Raw genomic sequence first — 19,609 nt, 5'->3', positions numbered from 1 at the left:
ATTGCCAATTTGACATTATGGTACATGATTTTTCTTCTCGGCTACACCCAATCTATCTCCAACTTTCGTCTGCATGATCAGCTATCAAACACCCTGTATATACAGTGGCGATCAAAAGTTTGGGGCCAAATATTTTTTTTGCAATATTCGAGAAACGATAACAGCAAAATCAGAAGTACTTGACTATCATAAAAATATTTAATTTTAGTAGTAAATCAATGTAGTTTAAGCTATAGGAATATATTTATTTACTTCATTATTCCCGGAATACATTAACTTGCGTGTTCAAAAATATCGGGCCAAGTTATAACTATGACCTCTAATGATGTATTTGTTTATATTGAGAGTGTTGCGACACTGAAATGGTTACATTGGTACGCAACAATTCGTCTAGTGAACATCATGTCACCACACACGGCAATACAACTGCGTAAAATTGTTGTGAAGCTTTCAAGAGAAGGCAAGACATCGCGAGAAATTTCGGCGTTGTTATCAATAGGTAAAACAACAGTGAATAATATTATCAATAAATTTGAGACCACAGGAAATATAGCTGATCGTCCACGAAGTGGTCGGCCCCTGAAAACAACAGTACGGATTGACAGATTATTAAGAAAAAAATCTTTGATTGACGTTCGGAAGTCTGCCGGTATAATTGCTCAGGAATTACGCGATGAGAACCTTGCTGATGTGAGTCGTATCACAGTATCTAGACGTCTGAGGGACGTTGGGCTTTTCGGTCGTATTGGTGTGAAGAAACCTCTCATTAGTAAAAAGAATCAGAGAGCTCGATTGCAATTTGCCGAGAATCATAAAGATTGGACTGTGCAGGACTAGAAAAAGATACTATTTTCTGATGAATCAAAATTTAAATTATTTGGAAGTGACGGAAAACAGTATGTTCGACGCCCTGTTGGTGCCAAATATGATTGTAAATATCAAATACCAACAGTGAAACACGGTGGAAGTGGAGTCATGGTCTAGGGAGCCTTTTCGTATGAAGGAGTGGGTCCGTTGGTAGAAATTGAAGGTGTAATGGATCGCTTTGTATATAAGGACATACTAAACAAGCAATTGCTTCCTTATGCCAAAAATAATATGCCTCCTGGATGGATCTTCCAACATGATAATGATCCGAAACATGCTTCAAAGATCGTATCACAATATTTATCTGCCAAAAAAGTGCAAGTTTTAAATTGGCCTGCTCAGTCTCCGGATTTAAATCCTATTGAGCATCTTTGGGATGAACTTGGTCGCCGAGTAGCCAACAAAAAACATTCGAATAAACGAGATTTATTCAAAATTTTGAGTGAAGAATGAAAAAAATCCCTCGAGATGTAATCATCCATTTAATCGAATCAATACCACGTCGTTGCACAGCAGTCATTATTTCTAAGGAAATGGTTACTAAATATTAAAAATATTATTATTTTGTGATTTAAAGTACCTTAAAGTTCCTCGCCCGATACTTATGATCAAGCGTCTTTCACATTATGTTAAATAAAAAAAATATTCTAACTATTATTTTATTATTAACAACGTTTTATTCATAACAAAACATGTTATTCTATGTAGAATTAATCCTTTTTTTTGTTCATTTTTCCTAAGCTCAAAATATCGAAAAAATCTACTTAGTTCGAAACTTTTAATCGCCACTATACAGGGTGCACGATTTATCTGAAGACATTGAAATATCTCAAGAACTATGCATTGGATAAAAAAAGTGGTTAATGAAAGTTGTTAGTCTCGAAGGGGGACATCCAATGATACCAAACTCGACCTCCCACCCCACCCCCTGGGGGTGGGGGTTGGGGGTAACTTTGAAATCTTAAACGGAAACCCCCATTTTTTATTGCAGATACGGATTTTACGCCACAAAATACGTAAATTTTGTCTGAAACTTTTTTTTTGATTCGTGATAGATGGCGCTGTAATTGCAAAAAATTATATTTTCCGCAATTCTCCAGAAATGATGGGGGTTTCCATTTAAGATTTCAAAGTTGCCCCCAACCCCCACCCCCAGGGGATGGGGTGGGAGGTCGAGTTTGGTATCATTGGATGTCCCCCTTCGAGACTAACAACTTTCATTAACCACTTTTTTTATCCAATGCATAGTTCTCGAGATATTTCAATGTCTTCAGATAAATCATGTACCCTGTATATATATAATAAAATTTAGTGAGAAGAAAATCTAATGAAGTGTTTCTAAAAAATTTGAAGAAATAAAAATATAGATATAACATTTTAGAAATGTAAGGAATCTAAAGAAAAAGAAACTTGATTATTATTCAATTTACGAGGGTAGTCCCAGAAATACCTGACCTGACGTATAGATATCAGTTGTTGTTTGAAAAAAATGACTATGGTAGAAAGTACCAACCTTATAAAGCTTACGTTTGAAGTTTGACGACGCTACGTTGTTTAATATTTGTTTGGCAGCCATCAATAGTGAATGCTCTCAGTGAATTTGTAAACATGGAAAAAATTGGTCATCGTTATCTGATACAATACTTTCATTTGAAAGGCCTCAGTCCAACCAATATCAAAGCGGAGCTAGATTCTACTCTGGGGGAGTCTGCTCCTTCGTTTACAACAGTAAAATATTGGGTGGCAGAGTTTAAACGAGGCTGCCAACGTACGAGCTGCCAAGACGAACATCGCAGTGGTCGAACAAATGACATGACTACGCCAGAAATGGTGTAGAAAATCCACAAAATGGTATTGGATGACCGTCGACTGAAAGTGCGCGAGTTAGCAGACATGGTAGGCATTTCAGAAAGTGCTGTACATCGCATATTGACTGAAAATTTGGACATGAGAAAGCTGTGCGCAAGATGGGTGCCGCGATTGGAACAAAAACAGCGTCGTGAGGATGTTTCAATCGAATGTTTGGCGAAGTTTCGCAGCAATAAAGCCGAGTTTTTGCGTCGATTCATAACCACGGATGAAACATGGGTTCATCACTTCACACCTGAGACGAAGAAACAGTTAAAACAATGGACTGAAAGGGGGGAATCGGCTCCAAAGAAGGCGAAGACAATTCCATCTGCAGGCAAGGTCATGGCGTTAGTTTTTTGAGATGCGCGTGGGATAATTTTCATTGATTATCTTCAGAAAAGAAAAACAATCAACGGCGAGCGTATTATGCGAACTTATTGTAGCGTTTGAGTGATGAAATCAAGAAAAAACGGTCGCATTTGGCGAAAAAGAAAGTTTTGTTTCATCAAAACAATGCACCAGTTTATACATCAGTTACCGCGATGGCCAAAATCAATGAGTTAAAGTTCGAATTGCTTCCTCACGCACCCTATTCGCTAGATTTAGCCCCCTCGGATTATTTTCTGTTTCCAAACTTGAAAAAATGGCTCGGTGATTTGCCGGTAAAAGATTTGCCAACAATGAAGAGGTGGAGTCTGCGGTTGATGGCTATTTTGAGGAGATCGACGATTCCCACTATAAACAGGGTATCGAAGCTATTAAAAATCGCTGGGAAAAGTGTATTGAGCTAAAAGGAGACTATGTAGAGAAATAAAGATATTTTTTCCCAAATTTTTTGTGTTTTCTTTATGAGGTCAGGTATTTCTGGGACTACCCTCGTATTTACGTATTAGAAATGTCAAACCCATATTGTTGCTTGATACGAGGGTAGTCTGAAAAGTTCTCGGCCTAACAATAAAAGAAAATTTTTTTGCCGTGAAATATTAGGTGTACAAATGAATAATCCAAATTATTTTAAGCAGTTATGAAATGAATTTTAAATTGAATAGATTGTCCCGCTCTTTTATGATTATACAATATCGACATATAGCTATTAAAAAGAACATATAGTATGGCGAAAGGCCCGACATAACCTTCAAAAGTATTCAGTTCAGTACAGTCGAAAATGGCAACAGATAAGGTGCATATCCGACACTGCATTCTTTACGAATTCTAACAAGGAAAAAATGCTGCAAGAGCGTGCGAATCGATTTGTTCCTTTCTCGGCGAAGGTGTTGTATCGTACGATGTGTGCGCATTTTGGCTTAAGCGATTTAAAAGCGGTAATTTCAGTCTAATCGACAAACAACGCCCTGGAGGCCCTCCGAAGTGCGATAATGATAATTTGGAACAACTGCTCGCTGAGAATTCGGCACAAACACAAAAAGAACTTGCAGAACAGTTGGGAGTAACGCAGCAAACGATATCCAAACGCCTACATGAGATGGGAAAGATCCAGAAAGAAGGAAAATGGGTTCCGCATGAATTCACTGAAACCAACAAAAATCAACGAGTGGCAACGTGTCTTTCTCTTCTCAATAAGCAGCATCGAAAGTCTTTCTTGTGGAAAATCGTTACGGGCGATGAGAAATGGATACTCTATGACAATCCGAAACGCAGAAAGTCATGAGTAAATCCCGGCGAATCATCAAAATCGGTCGCAAAACCCAATCGCTTCAGAAAGAACGTTTTTCTCTGCATTTGGTGGGATAACAAGGGCGTGCTTTATTATGAGTTGTTGGAACTGAGTGAAACAGTTACTGCGGACTGCTACCAACGTCAGTTAATTTGCTTGAGTCAAGAATTGGAACGAAAACGCCCGTATACTGGCAAAGGAGAACGTCCAATGAAATTGTTGCATGACAACGCCAGGCCACACATTGCTTCCAATACAAAAGACACCATAATGAGTCTTGTCTGGGACATCTTGCAGCACGGCCGGCGTATTCACCAGAAATTGCTCCATCCGATTATCACTTGTTCCAGTCGATGCAACACGCCTTGTCCGATATGCACTTCCAATCAGTGGATGAGATCTGAAAATGGCTTGACGACTTTATTGTGACCAAAGACGTAACATTTTTCCGAGATGGAATTCATCAGCTGCCTGAAAGATGGCTTAAAGTTATAGAAAGCAACGGCGAATATTGATTGAACAATTTAATTTACTTTCTTTTAAAATAAACCGTGAATGTAGCTGAAAAAATTGGATTATTCATTTATACACCTAATATGTTTTATTTTTCAATATGGTCTCCTGAAACTTCAATACATTTATTCCAATGTCTTTCCAATAATTCAATACCATCATTAAAGTGTGATTCCGGAAGGTTCTTTTCGCTCTGGTGTATACTGGTGGATTCAAGTTTCATCAACAGTTATGAAACGATGTTTGAAATCCATTTTATTTTGCTTAAAACGATTAAAATGTGCCAAACATGCTTGAGAAATATTCATTCGAATGCGTTTTTGGTCAATTGTTAGCAAATGGGGCATCCATCTTGCACAAACCTTTTTCAACTGGTGCTACTATTCGAATGATTTGACAGATCGAATAAAATTTTACATGGGTTTATATCAGGGATGCCACTTTCCAATACAATTATAGTTTGACAGTTTCTAATGCCATGTATGTGTGAGGTCGAGAATTTTTCAGACTGCCTACGTAGTTAGTACTTCAATTAGCATTCAATAAAAGCATTGTATCAATCGGTTGTGTGTAGTTTTTGTTTGGCATCGGTTGAAAAATGAGAAAACAAAACGAGCATTTTCGTCATATTTTGCTTTTTTATTGGGTGAGTGCAAAAGTTCGTGCGGAGTTTCAATAGATGGAGTTATAAGCGTCGTAAAGTGTTGTCATTAATACTTCCATCTATATATTATATAACGTTGGAAAGGTGACGTCTTCAGCTGTTATTAAAAAAAAAATCATTTGTTTTCATACAAACTGCTTCGAAAAATATCACTTTAAAAATGAGTATCGATAAGGTGCATTTACGGCATGTTATGCTTTACGAGTTTCGGAAGGGAAGAAACGTTGCCGCAGCCGTAAAAAACATTCAGGATGTTTATCAGGATGAAGCACCAGCTAAACGAACTGTGGAAAAATGGTTTGCTAAATTTCGGCGCGGAGAATTTAACCTTGAAGACGAGCCACGTTCTGGTCGACCTTCTGACATTGATGACGATGTTTTGCGTACTTTAGTGCTCAATAATCCGCGAATTTCAACAGAAGAAGTTGCTACAGCACTAAACGTTGACCGATCAACCGCTTTTCGGCGTTTAAAAAAGATGGGATTCGATTTGAAGCTCGATATATGGGTGCCCCATTTGCTGACCGAGAAGAACAAAATCAAGCGAATTTCTGCAGCCGTTTCTTTACTCGGGCGGCTCAATAACGAGTCGTTTTTGGATCGACTAGTGACGGGCGATGAGAAATGGGTCCTCTACAACAATGTTCAGCGCAAACGGACATGGAAACAATCAGGTGAGCATGGTGACGCAATGCCAAAGGCCAGTTTGCACCCGATGAAGGTGATGCTCTCTGTTTGGTGGGATTGCAAGGGCATAATCTATTTCGACTACTTCTCCCCGCTGGCGAAACGATTGATTCGGACAAGTACTGTCGCCAATTAACCAATCTGAATCGAGAAATAAAAGAGAAACGTCCGATTATGTCAAATCGCAAGGGAGTCGTCTTTCATCACGACAACGCCAGACCACACGTTTCGAAAAAGACGCTGCGCAAACTGAAGAGCCTGAAATGGGATGTCTTAATGCATCCACCGTATTCTCCTGATATCGCACCATCTGACTATCACTTGTTCCGGTCATTGCAAAATTATTTAAATGGAAAAAACTTTGACTCTTTGGAGGCCTTAAAAAACGGCGTCTCTTCGTTCTTCGAATCTAAACCGCGCAGTTTTTATGATCGAGGCATCCGTATGCTGCCAGAACGTTGGGAAAAGATTATAGAAAACGATGGAGAATATATCATTGATTGAATAAAGATTTTTGTTTGCCTAATCACTGTGTGACTTTTACTCACAAACTCTGCACTTTTGCACTCACCCAATACTTCCGCAAAGAAAAAAACGCATCGCAAGCTTACAACAAGTTATGTGCTGTGTATGGTGACGAAGCCTTAAAAGAACGACAGTATCAAAATTGCTAAATTTCGTTCTGATGATTTTTCACTCAAAGATAAACAACGCTCTGGTCGCCCAGGTGAAGTTGATGATAACCAAATCAAAGCAATAATCGATGCGGATCGTCATAGCACAACACGTGAGATTGCAGAGAAGCTCGATATATTTACATACATGCATTGAATTATGATATTGATATTGATATTACATACATGCATTGAAAAGCGTTTAAAACAACTTGGTTACGTAAAAAAACAATTTATAAGTTCCTCATAAACTTAAAGAAACTTAACACAAAGCATTACCATCTGCGATTTGCTTATGAAACATAATGAAAATGAGGATATTTTTGAAACGATTGATAATTGGCGATGAAAAATGGGTTGTTTACAACAATGTCAATTGAAAAAGATCGTGGAGCAAGTAAGGTGAATCAGTGCAAACAACATCCAAAACTGATATTCATCAAAAGAAAGTTATGTTATTAGTTTGGTGGGATTACAAAGGAATTATCTACTTTGAAATTTTACCACGTAATCAAACGATCGATTTAGATACATTTAACAACTAACCAAACTGAACAATGCTATTCAAGAAAAACGACCAGAATTGACAAGGACCAGAATCGAAAAGGTATTGTGTTCTACCATGACAATGCAAGGTCACATACATATTTGGTCCCTCGGCATAAATTATTGGAGCTTGAAATGTGTTGCCACATCCATCGTATAATCCTGACCTTGCAGCATCAGGTTATTATTTATTTCTTTGCAAAACTTCTTGAATAAAAAAAATTTCAATAATGATGATGATGTCAAATCGCACTTGGTTCAGTTTTCTGTCGATAAAAACCAGAAGTTTTATGAACGTGGAATTATGAAGCTGCCTGAAATATGGAAAGGGTCATTGATAAAAATGGACAATATATTACTGCATAAAGTTATTTTCTTCCATGAAAAAATTGTCTTTTATTTTCTTGAAAAATCTGCAATTATTTAGTTGCCAAACCAATAGATACATATTTAATTGATTATCGAGACATTAGTAATTTTTCATGTAACATTTTACGTTTTATATTTTGTTACCAAACATCTATGAGTTTTCTTCCATACAAACTGTAATAATTGATTTTTTTACAGATTACCACGACTAGTACGACCACTCCGGCGCCCGTGATAATACGTCAACGAGTCCGAGGTCGACTAGGTGGTCGTGGTCATCACGACTCCGCGATCCAGACGCGACCCCGGGGTTCTCAGGACGAGTACGTTCGTTTCAATGCAGTAAATCATGATTCCAGTCGCGGCTCAAGTCACAGAATACGCGAGGGATTGAGGACGAGGACGCGCGTACGCCCGCAAAGTCATGGGTCGCAGGTACAGACTGAGGGTAACGAATACATCAAGATACATACCGCGCAGCAGCAAAGGTTGATCGCCACTACGACACCGCCGACTACAACCACCATCGCGACCACGAGTGTACACCCATTGGAAGAAGATGTTGATTACGGATTCATAAGAGCACCGAACTTCCGTCCGGTGCAGCAGGTGCATCCGGCACATCCAGTGGACACTAGATTCCAAGCGCCCATCACGTATAGACCTCCTTTGTCTGAGGTAGGTACCGCGAGATAATGCTATGTGAGAAGAAACTCTCTTCCAATATCATATAAGAATAATTTTTCATCGATTTTCGCAGATACAACATATAATCTCCAATGACGAAACGACGGTGGAGTCGAGCCCCGCTCACGTTCTGAAAAATCGTCCGAAATATCAACAGACTCCGAATCGCCGACCTGCTACGAAAACGACAACGAGCACGACGACAGAAGTCATACCCGTCGCGACGACGATGTTGGACAACACGGTATATACGGTGAAGCCAAAACCGAGACCGGAGGAGTCAAAGACGACGAGAGTGCGTGGGCGTGTTCGCCGACCAGGTAAAAAGCGCACCACGACCACAACAGAATCCGTACTCGAGGCAAATAATGAGTTGCCGCTGGATGAGAATTATCCGCGAATCACGTCACAACAGTTCGTCACGGTCACGGAGACCGGAGGCCAGCAAACTCTTTATGAGGACGACTTCGAGGTTCCGTCACAATACGTACCTAGTCAGAATCGACCAACTCCTCAGCTTTACGAGGAGACGACCGGCGAAAATGTAAGTAAATGTTTCTCAGTAAACAAGGACTGAAGAAAAATACATATGTGCAATGTGTCCATTTTGATATCGTCCTAAACCATTTAATATATTGCGTGTACTTTCAGTATCCACCTCAGGAGTTTATCCTGAATTTCGATAATCTGCCTGAACAAGCGTCGCAGCGAGAGAAATACGATCAGACCCAGCTGGCCAGTAGCTCGTCGGGAAAGTATAGCCACTCGAGTCGCGTGAATCCAACGGAGAACGCGAACATGCACTCTGCGGGCGATATTTACGGTTCCGAAAGCCAATGGTCCACGAAATTGTCCAAAACGTCGTTTCAACCGAGTTTCGCGTCGAATCACGCGGCTAATGGCGGCAAGAGAACTCGCGGCAGGACCCATGACGATCGGAATGACGAGAATGCGCCTGAGATCATTACAGCTGGACCGGATGTGTCTTTCGTGACGATGGTAGTTTCGTCCGATTATCAGAAGCACACAGACAGTGCCGGTGACGTGGATACGATGGAGACCGCCATTTTCGGAAGAAAGACGAACGTACAAGAACGTACAGGGAATGTTACGACTGCCATGGCAAGTTCATCGATAAGGGCACTTCATGATATAATTCAGAGTGAAGAAGACGTGTTGTCGGAAGCACGAAACTGGGTGGGAAATAAAGAAAGTAACATCGCGAAACAGACAGATGATATCGCGGAAACGACGAAGAAAGTTACGAAACCCCTTCCCAATAAAAAGGTAAAATGCTATAATTAAATAAAAATATAGAGACAAAAATACACAAGATGACCTAAAGCGATCATATTTTCTTTTGAGAGTGCTTGGAGATGGGACGAAAATGGTACGAATTAAATCGACACAATCGAATTCAATGAAAATATTTTCAGAAACAGGAAAATTACGCTTAAAATTCAAATGCTGAAATTGTTCTTAAAAAGTGGCTTTCGCTGTTTGTAATTTTTTGAAATTTCTAATTGTACCTGAAAGAATGCAGCAAAATTTAATTCCATTTTGCGGCATTCGAAATCTTAAATTATTTTTTGATAAAATTGTAGCTATTTATGAGTAAAGTTAAAGATATTAGTTTAGTGGATATTAGGTTGGTGCAAAACTAATTGTGGTTTTTATCATTTTTAATTTGGTACCGATTTTTTTAGAGTTACCGTTATCTTTTCCAGAATTCTATCTTGTAGAAATAAATAAACTTGTTTCTCGTGAAAGAAATGTATGCAGGCCAATAGTTTCTATTTTGATTAATAAATATCATTTTTAACTGTTACGTGATACTGATACTGATATGATAATTGATACTAACTATATACGTCTTTGTACTCGATATGTAAAAACAGCAATTATTTTTGTACCAACCTAATATATAAGTATCAAAATAATTCGTCTCACTATTTGAAAGAAAATGGCTTAAAAAGATACGTCTGTCGAAATAAATAATATCATTAAAATCCTTACAAGAAACATATGAAGAAGTTTCCAATAGCTATCGGCCAATTCTGCTGGAAACATTTTTTTATTTGCCTAATATTTTTTGGAATATTTAAGGAAAACTCTTTCAATATTTAACTTACGATATCTCGCTAACTATTTGTCGAAAGAAAAAATAATACTAGACTTTTGTATTCTATTCGATCTCAAGAATATATTGTTACAATAGTGCCCTAACTTTTGTTAATTTATCGACTTTTAGAAATTTTAGAATCATCAAATTAACCAAAGTCAGGGCGCTATTATAAAAATATATTCTTGAGACCAAATAGAGTAAAAAAGTCTAGTATTATTTTTTCTTTCGACAAATAGTTAGCGAGATATCGTAAGTTAAATATTGAAAGAGTTTTCCTTAAATATTCCAAAAAATATTAGGCAAATAAAAAAATGTTTCTAGCAGAATTGGCCGATAGCTATTGGAAACTTCTTCATATGTTTCTTGTAAGGATTTTAATGATATTATTTATACTTTTCTTCTGACTTTTTTCTGACTTTTGACTAGTACTTTTTCTTCGGACAAACAGTTAGCGAGATATCGTAAGTTAAACATTGGAAAAGTTATCAAATTTTCCTTAAGTGTTTCAAAAAATATTAGGTAAATAAAAAAATGTTTCAAACAAAAGTTGTTAAAATTAATTGGCAGAAAAAGATGATAGAATAAAATAAAAAATTGGAATTTCCATTTAAGGAAAGTAATGATCAGTGAATATCTTGAAAGTGATGTCATCTGTAAATAAATTGATACAGTTTTATGTTCTCCTTGAAATCACATAACTCTTGTATGAAATATTTTTTCTAAAATGTCTTGTTTTCGAAATATTTTACGGGTCCGGTAAAACTTTTTGGATATCCTATATATCTTTAATCTATGCATCAATAGTTACAATTTTATTAAAAAGTAATTTAAAATTTCGAATATTACAAAATAGGATTAAAGATTTGTGGAAGTTTGGCTTCTCTTTTCTAGAACTTTGGATTTTACATGAAATGCAACATTATTTTCTTGACCAGTTCGACAGAATTTAATTCTGAAGGAGGATTCCAAAAAGACAAATATTAAAAATTCAAAAATCCCTTTTTCAGGGAGGAACTCGCAGGAGAAGAGTCCGCCTGCGAGTAAGACCTGCTGTGGACGATTTCGTCACCGCCGAATCACAACATTTTAACTCCGCGGTGAATAGCTTGGTTCAAGATCGATATAAATATAATCCGATTCGCGAGTCAAAATTTACCACTGCCCAACCGATCGCAACGACCATCACTACGACTTCCACAACTGCAGCACCGGCAACGCAAACATTGCTGCTGCAGGATTTCCTGGAAGAGATGCTGAAGAATAGCGAAGTCTCTGTTCTGTCACACGTTACGTCCGTCACAACCGAATTCCCTGTGTGGACGATGTCAGCGCCGATAACAACGACTTATTCGGATAACGATGAAGTTTCGACTCTGAAGGAGAACACTCCGATTATAATGACGATGATACCGTACATTGATAATGAGCATATCACGACGACGGACGGAAATTCAGCGAAAAACGAACTCGATCAAGCGACATCGCTTTCCCCTGAACAAATTTCCCAATTGTCACAAGAAGAAATCAAGGATTCAGCAGAAGAGAAGTCGGAAGAGTATCGACCAGAGAATTTTCAAGATGACAAGATCGAACAGGGTGACCTGGAGAATGTCGGCATAATTACACAACGATACAAACTGCCGTCGAACTATCACGACGGCTCGGAAACGTCGAAGCAAGTCGAAGACAATACAACGGAACTTTCGACTTCGCGAGACAAAGGGAAAGAGCACATAATGACATTGAAAAGGCTGGAGGAGAATGTCGAGGAGAATGAAGCACACCCCAAAAACCACAAGACCAAGTGGAGTGAGGTGAGATACCCATCGGTCTTCGACAAGTCGCAATCTGCGTTGAAGCAGCACTCCACAACGTCCATCCCAGGCTACACCGTGCGAAACGACGGCGAGACCAGCGTAAAAACACTCTCGGACTACGTGGCTGCCATCTTCGACAGTATGAAAAGTGCCGATGGCCAAGGGATGGAGGAGGAGGAGATCACAAAGGTGGTTGAAGCGAAGGTGGACGAAATCCCTGCGGAAAATTCTTACAGATTCAACGATGTCGCCTCGGTGCGCGAGATAAACGCGAAGGAGATCGAAAAGAGCACTCCGAAGGCCGTCACGACCACTGATTCTTCGCGAGACATTCACACGACACAGCGTGTCGACCCTGAAGAGGACGCGACGAGTTTTCCGGAAGTACAGAGCGCTACGGAGACGACGACGAGGGAGAGCGTAACGATACTCGAGGACACCGCAATGACCTTGAACGCCACCATGAACGCGGACATGCTACCCGAGAAAACCACCACGACGAACAGTTCTATGACCGCCACGTCCACTGAGAAACCAACTACGTCGCTCAATCGAACGATAGATAACATGGATCAAGTAAATTCTACGATAAAGATGCTGGGCAAAGTCTTGAGAACCTCGACCACTACCAAGGTGTCTCACATGACGGAGATCTGTTACAGGGGTCGATGCGTGATGACGAGACCGAAGATGGAGGACGCCACGAGATGAGGAGAAGAATCGGAACTAACGCGCGATACAGTCACATCGAAAGTGCCGAGGGAGAAATTAAGCAATGAATTATGCGAACAAGAATCCAACGAACCGGATCTCACTGAATGGAGATTGATTTTTAAAAATTGAATTTCGTATCATCCGATTAGAGTTTCTTCCCTTATCAATCGAAATCAGTTCTCTTATCAGTCGCAAATTTCCTGCCGAAATTCATCAATCGTCGAAATTGCAATCACTTAACATTGCGCGCTTATCTAATCGCAGAGACCGAAAGTACCATTTTTACACCGTGGAAGATATCGATATTTCGTCCAAAGTATCAGGCGGATTACGATTCAAAACGGTTCGAAACGATTACGCACCGAGTCTTCGCTTAGCACACATCGTACATACGTAGACGTAAGTTTGATCAATCTGTTCTCCGAGTACTCTCGTTTAGAGGAGGGATGTTTCACCACGGCTGGGTATTGTTCAAGGTAACGTAACGAGGAAAGTGCGTCGGGAGAATTAAGGGAAAAAAAATATCCACAGGATATCACTCGAAAGAAGGGTTATCCCCTTCCGGTAAGGAGATTTCACGCTATTGGCGGCAAATCGATCGTCCTCTGACGCGCGCTTATATAAAGAAGATGCCGAGGGAGCGTGTGTGCTGGTGCCCTTTCCAAACGAGATCGAAATACGGAGGTTCGTGCCGCGTGTTCTGTCAGTGCGAACGTATCGCGTGGATAGAAACCGCGTGTGCTTCGTATTGCTTTCGACTATAGAGAGCTAAGTCTATTTAATTTAATTACATACATCGCCCCGTGTAGTATACGTGTAAGTTATAAACGTGTAAGTATTTTAATAAAGATTTGCGAGGAAGAGCAAGCTTAGTCGCGTTCCTTAATTCCATCTTCTCAGCTTTCCCCATTTCGAAGGAGAATGTTTCAGTCTTTTCTGACGATTTATGCTCGTTTCTACCAACTTCAATTAAAATCCGAGATTTTATCTGAATAAAGTTTTCACTTGAATTAAGATTTAATTGATGTCTGCAGGACCGGACGTTATTCGTCAAGGATAACACAGACCTTCAATTCAATAGTTTTTGAGTTGTCAAATGGTTGCAGATATGTTACAGAGAAGATCAGTCGATTTGAGCTTGACGAACTTGATTTCAGATTTGTACATGGCGAACTAACAATCCTGATTCCTTCAGCAAAATTTTACCTTCAAATCGTTAATCACGATTTTTATACTCGAATTTAACTCAATTATACATTTCGTGTAATAAAATTTACATAATCCCGAAATTGTTTACATTTTGATAAAAATTGAGCAATTTTGGTCCTGCGTTGTTAGATATCGAATACCGGAATATCGAGACTTTTATTTAAGATCCTTTACGCATGATGCAACATGGGAGATTCGCGATTCCCGCCCGTTTAAATCCCTCCTCGAGGATACGAATGGCGTGGTGCTCTAGGAACATTCCCGTGACTACTCCTGTGACCACGTTTTATCATGAGTTTCGTCACCGAACGAAAGCTACCCCCTTTCACCCCGTCATCGATCGACGCGGGTAGAAGTCTGCTCGTACAGATGGTGCCACGTCGCGGTGAGATGACATTCGCACCGGAGCAGGGGATTCGAAAGACGCGGGGCCGCGGGGATATCAGGCGATATATACGCATAGTCGCGCGAAGGTGGAGAGAACAGACGATTAGGGGTGAGAAGGGCGCGAGGGTTGACCAAGAAGGACGTGGCGAGAGTGAAGTCGTCAGTCCAGTTGAGGCGCAAGGGTCCTCCGGCTAAGGACTACGGTCCCTGCCAGTCCGGGACATTATGCCAGGTGGCGAGGGGTCCCCGATCAATCTCCTCGATCGTCAGCATCACCATCGTGCGTCTGCCGCTACCACCGCCGTCACCACCGTCTCCGCCACCGCTGCCACCACCGTCACCTCCACCGTCGCCGCCGCCGCCGCCGCCACCGCTGCCGACGAGTGCGCGAACGATGACGATGTCGGAACGACCGCGGCGGCATCGACAACCGGTGCGACTCTCGGCAGCGGCAACGCGATGACGAGCGCCTTAGCGGGCAACGGTCTCCGCCGCAGGAAGGTTATACACGCGGCCAAAGAGACTCTCGACAAGGGTGAGTGCTCACACAGGGCTACTCCGTATTATCTCGTTTGTAAACGTTACCTTATTCGCGGATCCGCGTTCCTTGTCGTCGATCGTTACGAAACGTCGCGCAACCTCACCCTTGCGGTCGCTCGCGTATCTGTTGGGGTCTAGGTAAGCCTGGTACCAGTCTCGAATATACAACCCTCTATCTATCGTCTTGAGCGTATATAGATCAGCTCTCTCTCTTTCCCTCCCTCTCTCCCTCTCTCTTTCTCTCTTTCGGAAGAAAGCCGCAAGATCGATTCCTCTCGCCCGACACGATATTGCTTTTCACATCGCCTATCACATTTGTCTTTGTGCTACGTCATTATGCTTCCATTCGACAACGTGATTACGAGATAACAAGCGATTAATGAGTACTACTTCGCCGATCCCATGTTCAGTTGTCGGGATATTTCCAATGACTCTTTTTCTCTCTTTGCTGTTCTCGCTTTCTTTCCCGAACGTTAGTCGATTGCGCTGTGATACGCATGTCTCCTTTGCTATCGCGACCACTGACCGAGGAACGAAAATCGCGGGATATTGTCCTTGTTTTATGCTTTGTAGATCGCAAACCTTAGAGGCTCACATTTTATTCGTGTGTATTTTAAACGTGTCACTATTAATCGCGGCACGTAAATATCAATTCGATTGAACTGCACGGTTATTGTTGTGCTTCTTATCTATTGCGGATGTATCTGGCATACGGGAACTTTCCCGTGTCGAGATGTCTCTCTCTTGCTCACTTCCTCCCTCCTCTTCTCTCCCCCTCTTTCTCTACGAATATATCGGAATATATAAATATTATGTAAAGGGAGGCTCTACGAATTCATGCGGCATTTGCGACAGCTCGATCCAAATAAATTACAAATAGCGTATGATGAATATCTTCATGAAAAAGACTTGATTTCTTTATCATAAGATTTTAATTGTTTTTGACAAGGAAACGTCATACATTAAAATCAATTAATATCATGGAGAAAACAACATTTGCGTAACGCTGCATATATAGTGTGCATAAAGTTTATCGATGCGAAGAAACGAAAATATTTTATTTGCTTTCGTACGAATTTTCGGCATATATCAATAAATAATCCACAAAGTCCACAACTATGATTTATACAGTTTTAATAAAAACAATATGAAATATATGTAAACATGTTTCAAAACTTCGTATTTCTTTAAAGTGCTTAAGTCGGTGTGCGATAACTGCGTGATAACTGTACGAGATAACATGTAGATAATAAGTAAAATAACATATAAAATTAAAAATACCTATCTATATAGCAGTTTAATTCAAGAGACAAAAATATTTGAAACTGTGCTATTTATATTATATTACAACGGTTATTAATAGCCACACACATTTGCGGTATTTTTACCTTTTAAATTAAATAGTTGAAAAAATAACAGACTAATGAGAACCGACGCAAATCGAACGCAGTGGGTGGATTGAATTCTGTTTAATTATCGCCTCTGATATTGCAGAAAATATTTACATTGTTGAAAATTTTACATTGTGATAATCGAACGTTTCTACAATATCCTTAGAAGTAATAATTAAAAAGAAATTTCACTCGCAATGTTCAATCTATGTCGGTTTGTACTAGCCTGCTATTATTTCACTCTAGTGAAAACCCAAGCGCCTCAAATCATTATTAATCAAGTCAAATATATTCACGGTTTGCACACTTTGTGATGTATATACAGGGTGCACGATTTATCTGAAGACATTGAAATATCTCGAGAACTATGCATTGGATAAAAAAAAGTGGTTAATGAAAGTTGTTAGTCTCGAAGGGGGACATCCAATGATACCAAACTCGACCTCCCACCCCACCCCCTGGGAGCGGGGGTTGGGGGCAACTTTGAAATCTTAAATGGAAACCCCCATTTTTAATTACAGATACAGATTCTACGCCACAAAATACGTAAATTTTGTCCAAAACTTTTTTTTTGATTCGTGATAGATGGTGCTATAATCGCAAAAAATTATATTTTCCGCAATTCTCCAGAAATGATCATTGGATTGAGAAATAAAAAATACCTGTTCAATATTTTTAAAGAACATAATAAAAGTTATTCCCCCCCCATCCTCTCGGGGTAGGGTGGGTGATAACGTTCAAATCTCAAATGGGGGACCCACATTTTTCATTGCAGAATTAGATTGTACGTGAAATTTTTATTGAAACAACTTTTTTCATTCGTGATAGATAGCGTTGAATTTTTCCGAGAAACTACTTTTAGCGTTACACAAGAACAACGACGAAGACGTAGTAGTTTTATGTTCCCTTCGGGTGCTTTTTTAATGTGAGCCCCCTTGCCTCTCACAGATCGGAGTGCTTTTTTAATGTGAGTCCCCTTGCCTCTCACTGTTCAATTAATTAGAGTAAGTGTTCGAAATTTTTACCTTCAACTTCAATATACTTATTGATCCTTTTTTCATATGACTATACACAGGATAGAAGCATATCTGCGGGAGTTTCAGCGCAAGCGTTTCTTATGCGTTCTACCATGTTTTCACGAGTTGTTGGCACTTGTTGATAAACCTTATCTTTTAGGTTAGGTTAATAAACCTTATCTTTTTAATAACTTTTATTATGTTCTTTAAAAATATTGAACAGGTATTTTTTATTTTTCAATCCAATGATCATTTCTGGAGAATTGCGGAAAATATAATTTTTTGCGATTAAAGCGCCATCTATCACGAATCAAAAAAAAAGTTTCGGACAAAATTTACGTATTTTGTAGCGTAAAATCCGTATCTGCAATAAAAAATGTGAGTTTCCATTTAAGATTTCAAAGTTTCCCCAACCCCCACCCCCAGGAGGTGGGGTGGGAGGTCGAGTTTGGTATCATTGGATGTCCTCCTTTGAGACTAACAACTTTCATTAACCACTTTTTTTTATCCAATGCATAGTTCTCGAGATATTTCAATGTCTTCAGATAAATCGTGCACCCTGCATAATAACTGTCAAATATTGATAACATAAAAAAGGAATAATTAGCGAGTGCAAACTTAGAAAGGACTCCAGAGCAGTTGCCGGTGCTCTTAAAGAGTGTAGCTTGTCGTATATAAGTAGATACATAAAACGACGAGGAACGTTCAGGATTTATTAACATCGGTCTCAATAGTACGCTGCTCGAATACGGCTACTGGACCTGTTTTGTGTCACATCGCAATTGCGCATTGAATCGAGTGAAAGACGCAGCGCACTGTGCATTATCCGTGTCTGTGTTAAGCTTGCTATTATCGGCAACGATTCGGATTGACAAAAAAACGAAAAATCGACAATTGGCATCATTGCGGTTTTCATATGAATTTTAACAACAATAAAATCGTTCTCTCAATTACACCATTCTCAATCACGTCGATTTTTCAAGTTATGCCGAGCCGTGGCACACACGTGTGAAAAACACAAAAATTCATTTGAAATTGTTTGTACCTCGTTGCATAGTTCAACACCAATTAAATTTCGATCGATTTTACATTCTACCATCTTAAATGGGAGCCCATTAAGCCAACTTTCGACGAGGATAAGTGCGAAGAATCTAACATCCCCTGTTGTATATAGCGATAATCTGTGACTTTATTTTTATACACGTGTATGAGTATTTCGTAAATGTTACAATAATCATGTAAGAAAATATTTTATCCAAGAATTGTTATTGCGCCGTTTATCGCGTTAGAGCTCGTGACTTCTTCGAAGGAAGTGCGCGAACCTCTCATTCGTAACGATCGTGTCCGTAATTTATGTGTTTTGTGCCGCGCGAGATATAGATAGTGTACACTCTTTAACACACATTACTCGGCAGCTAAGTATAGTTACGCGCTGTTTTTCCCCGTATCTATGTGTATGCGCGCGCGTATGTGTGCACGTGTATATACGTAGTATGTTGTGACGTAAGAGATTCCCGCCCCTTCTTGCTCACCCTTCGAAAATGAGATGCGACGCATTTCAGCGACGACGGTTTATCCGAAGGGATTCGGCATTCGGGAACTTTCTAAGGCAGTTTAACCGCGACGTGTATATATTCTAGACCGTAACCATTTTGAACATCGATTTTCGAATTATCTTCTCTCTCTTTCATAAATTGAACCTTAACCCCGTTATCGAGAGAATAAATGTGTGCACGATGTAACATTAAACGGTGTTTACTCGGAATAACACGTCGAAGGTGTGAATTCCTTGCGATAGCTCATGAATTGTTAATTGAACGTACTCGACCGACAATCGAAGGATCGCGATTCAAGTACGTCGGTTCTTTCTTCTAATG

The 19,609-nt window shown here is 39.7% G+C and overlaps 1 protein-coding gene across 1 annotated transcript in view; it reads left to right on the top strand.

The window, feature by feature from the left end:
• LOC105186679 (uncharacterized) overlaps positions 1–14,049 on the top strand; it is a 40,295-nt gene extending 26,246 nt beyond the window's left edge. The window contains exons 7-10 of the mRNA XM_025296714.1: positions 8,045–8,524; positions 8,607–9,077; positions 9,185–9,820; positions 11,666–14,049. Of these exons, the coding sequence (XP_025152499.1) occupies positions 8,045–8,524; positions 8,607–9,077; positions 9,185–9,820; positions 11,666–13,186 (3,108 nt within the window). The 3' untranslated portion in view covers positions 13,187–14,049. The remainder of the gene's footprint in view (positions 1–8,044; positions 8,525–8,606; positions 9,078–9,184; positions 9,821–11,665) is intronic.
• Positions 14,050–19,609: the final 5,560 nt, after the last annotated feature.

This window comes from Harpegnathos saltator, unplaced genomic scaffold, assembly GCF_003227715.2.
Source record: "Harpegnathos saltator strain DR-91 unplaced genomic scaffold, Hsal_v8.6 scaffold156, whole genome shotgun sequence".
In the NCBI taxonomy this organism is placed as follows: Eukaryota; Metazoa; Arthropoda; class Insecta; order Hymenoptera; family Formicidae; genus Harpegnathos; species Harpegnathos saltator.
Note: the sequence above shows the minus strand (reverse complement) of the source record. Positions and strands in the feature narration are given on the sequence as shown.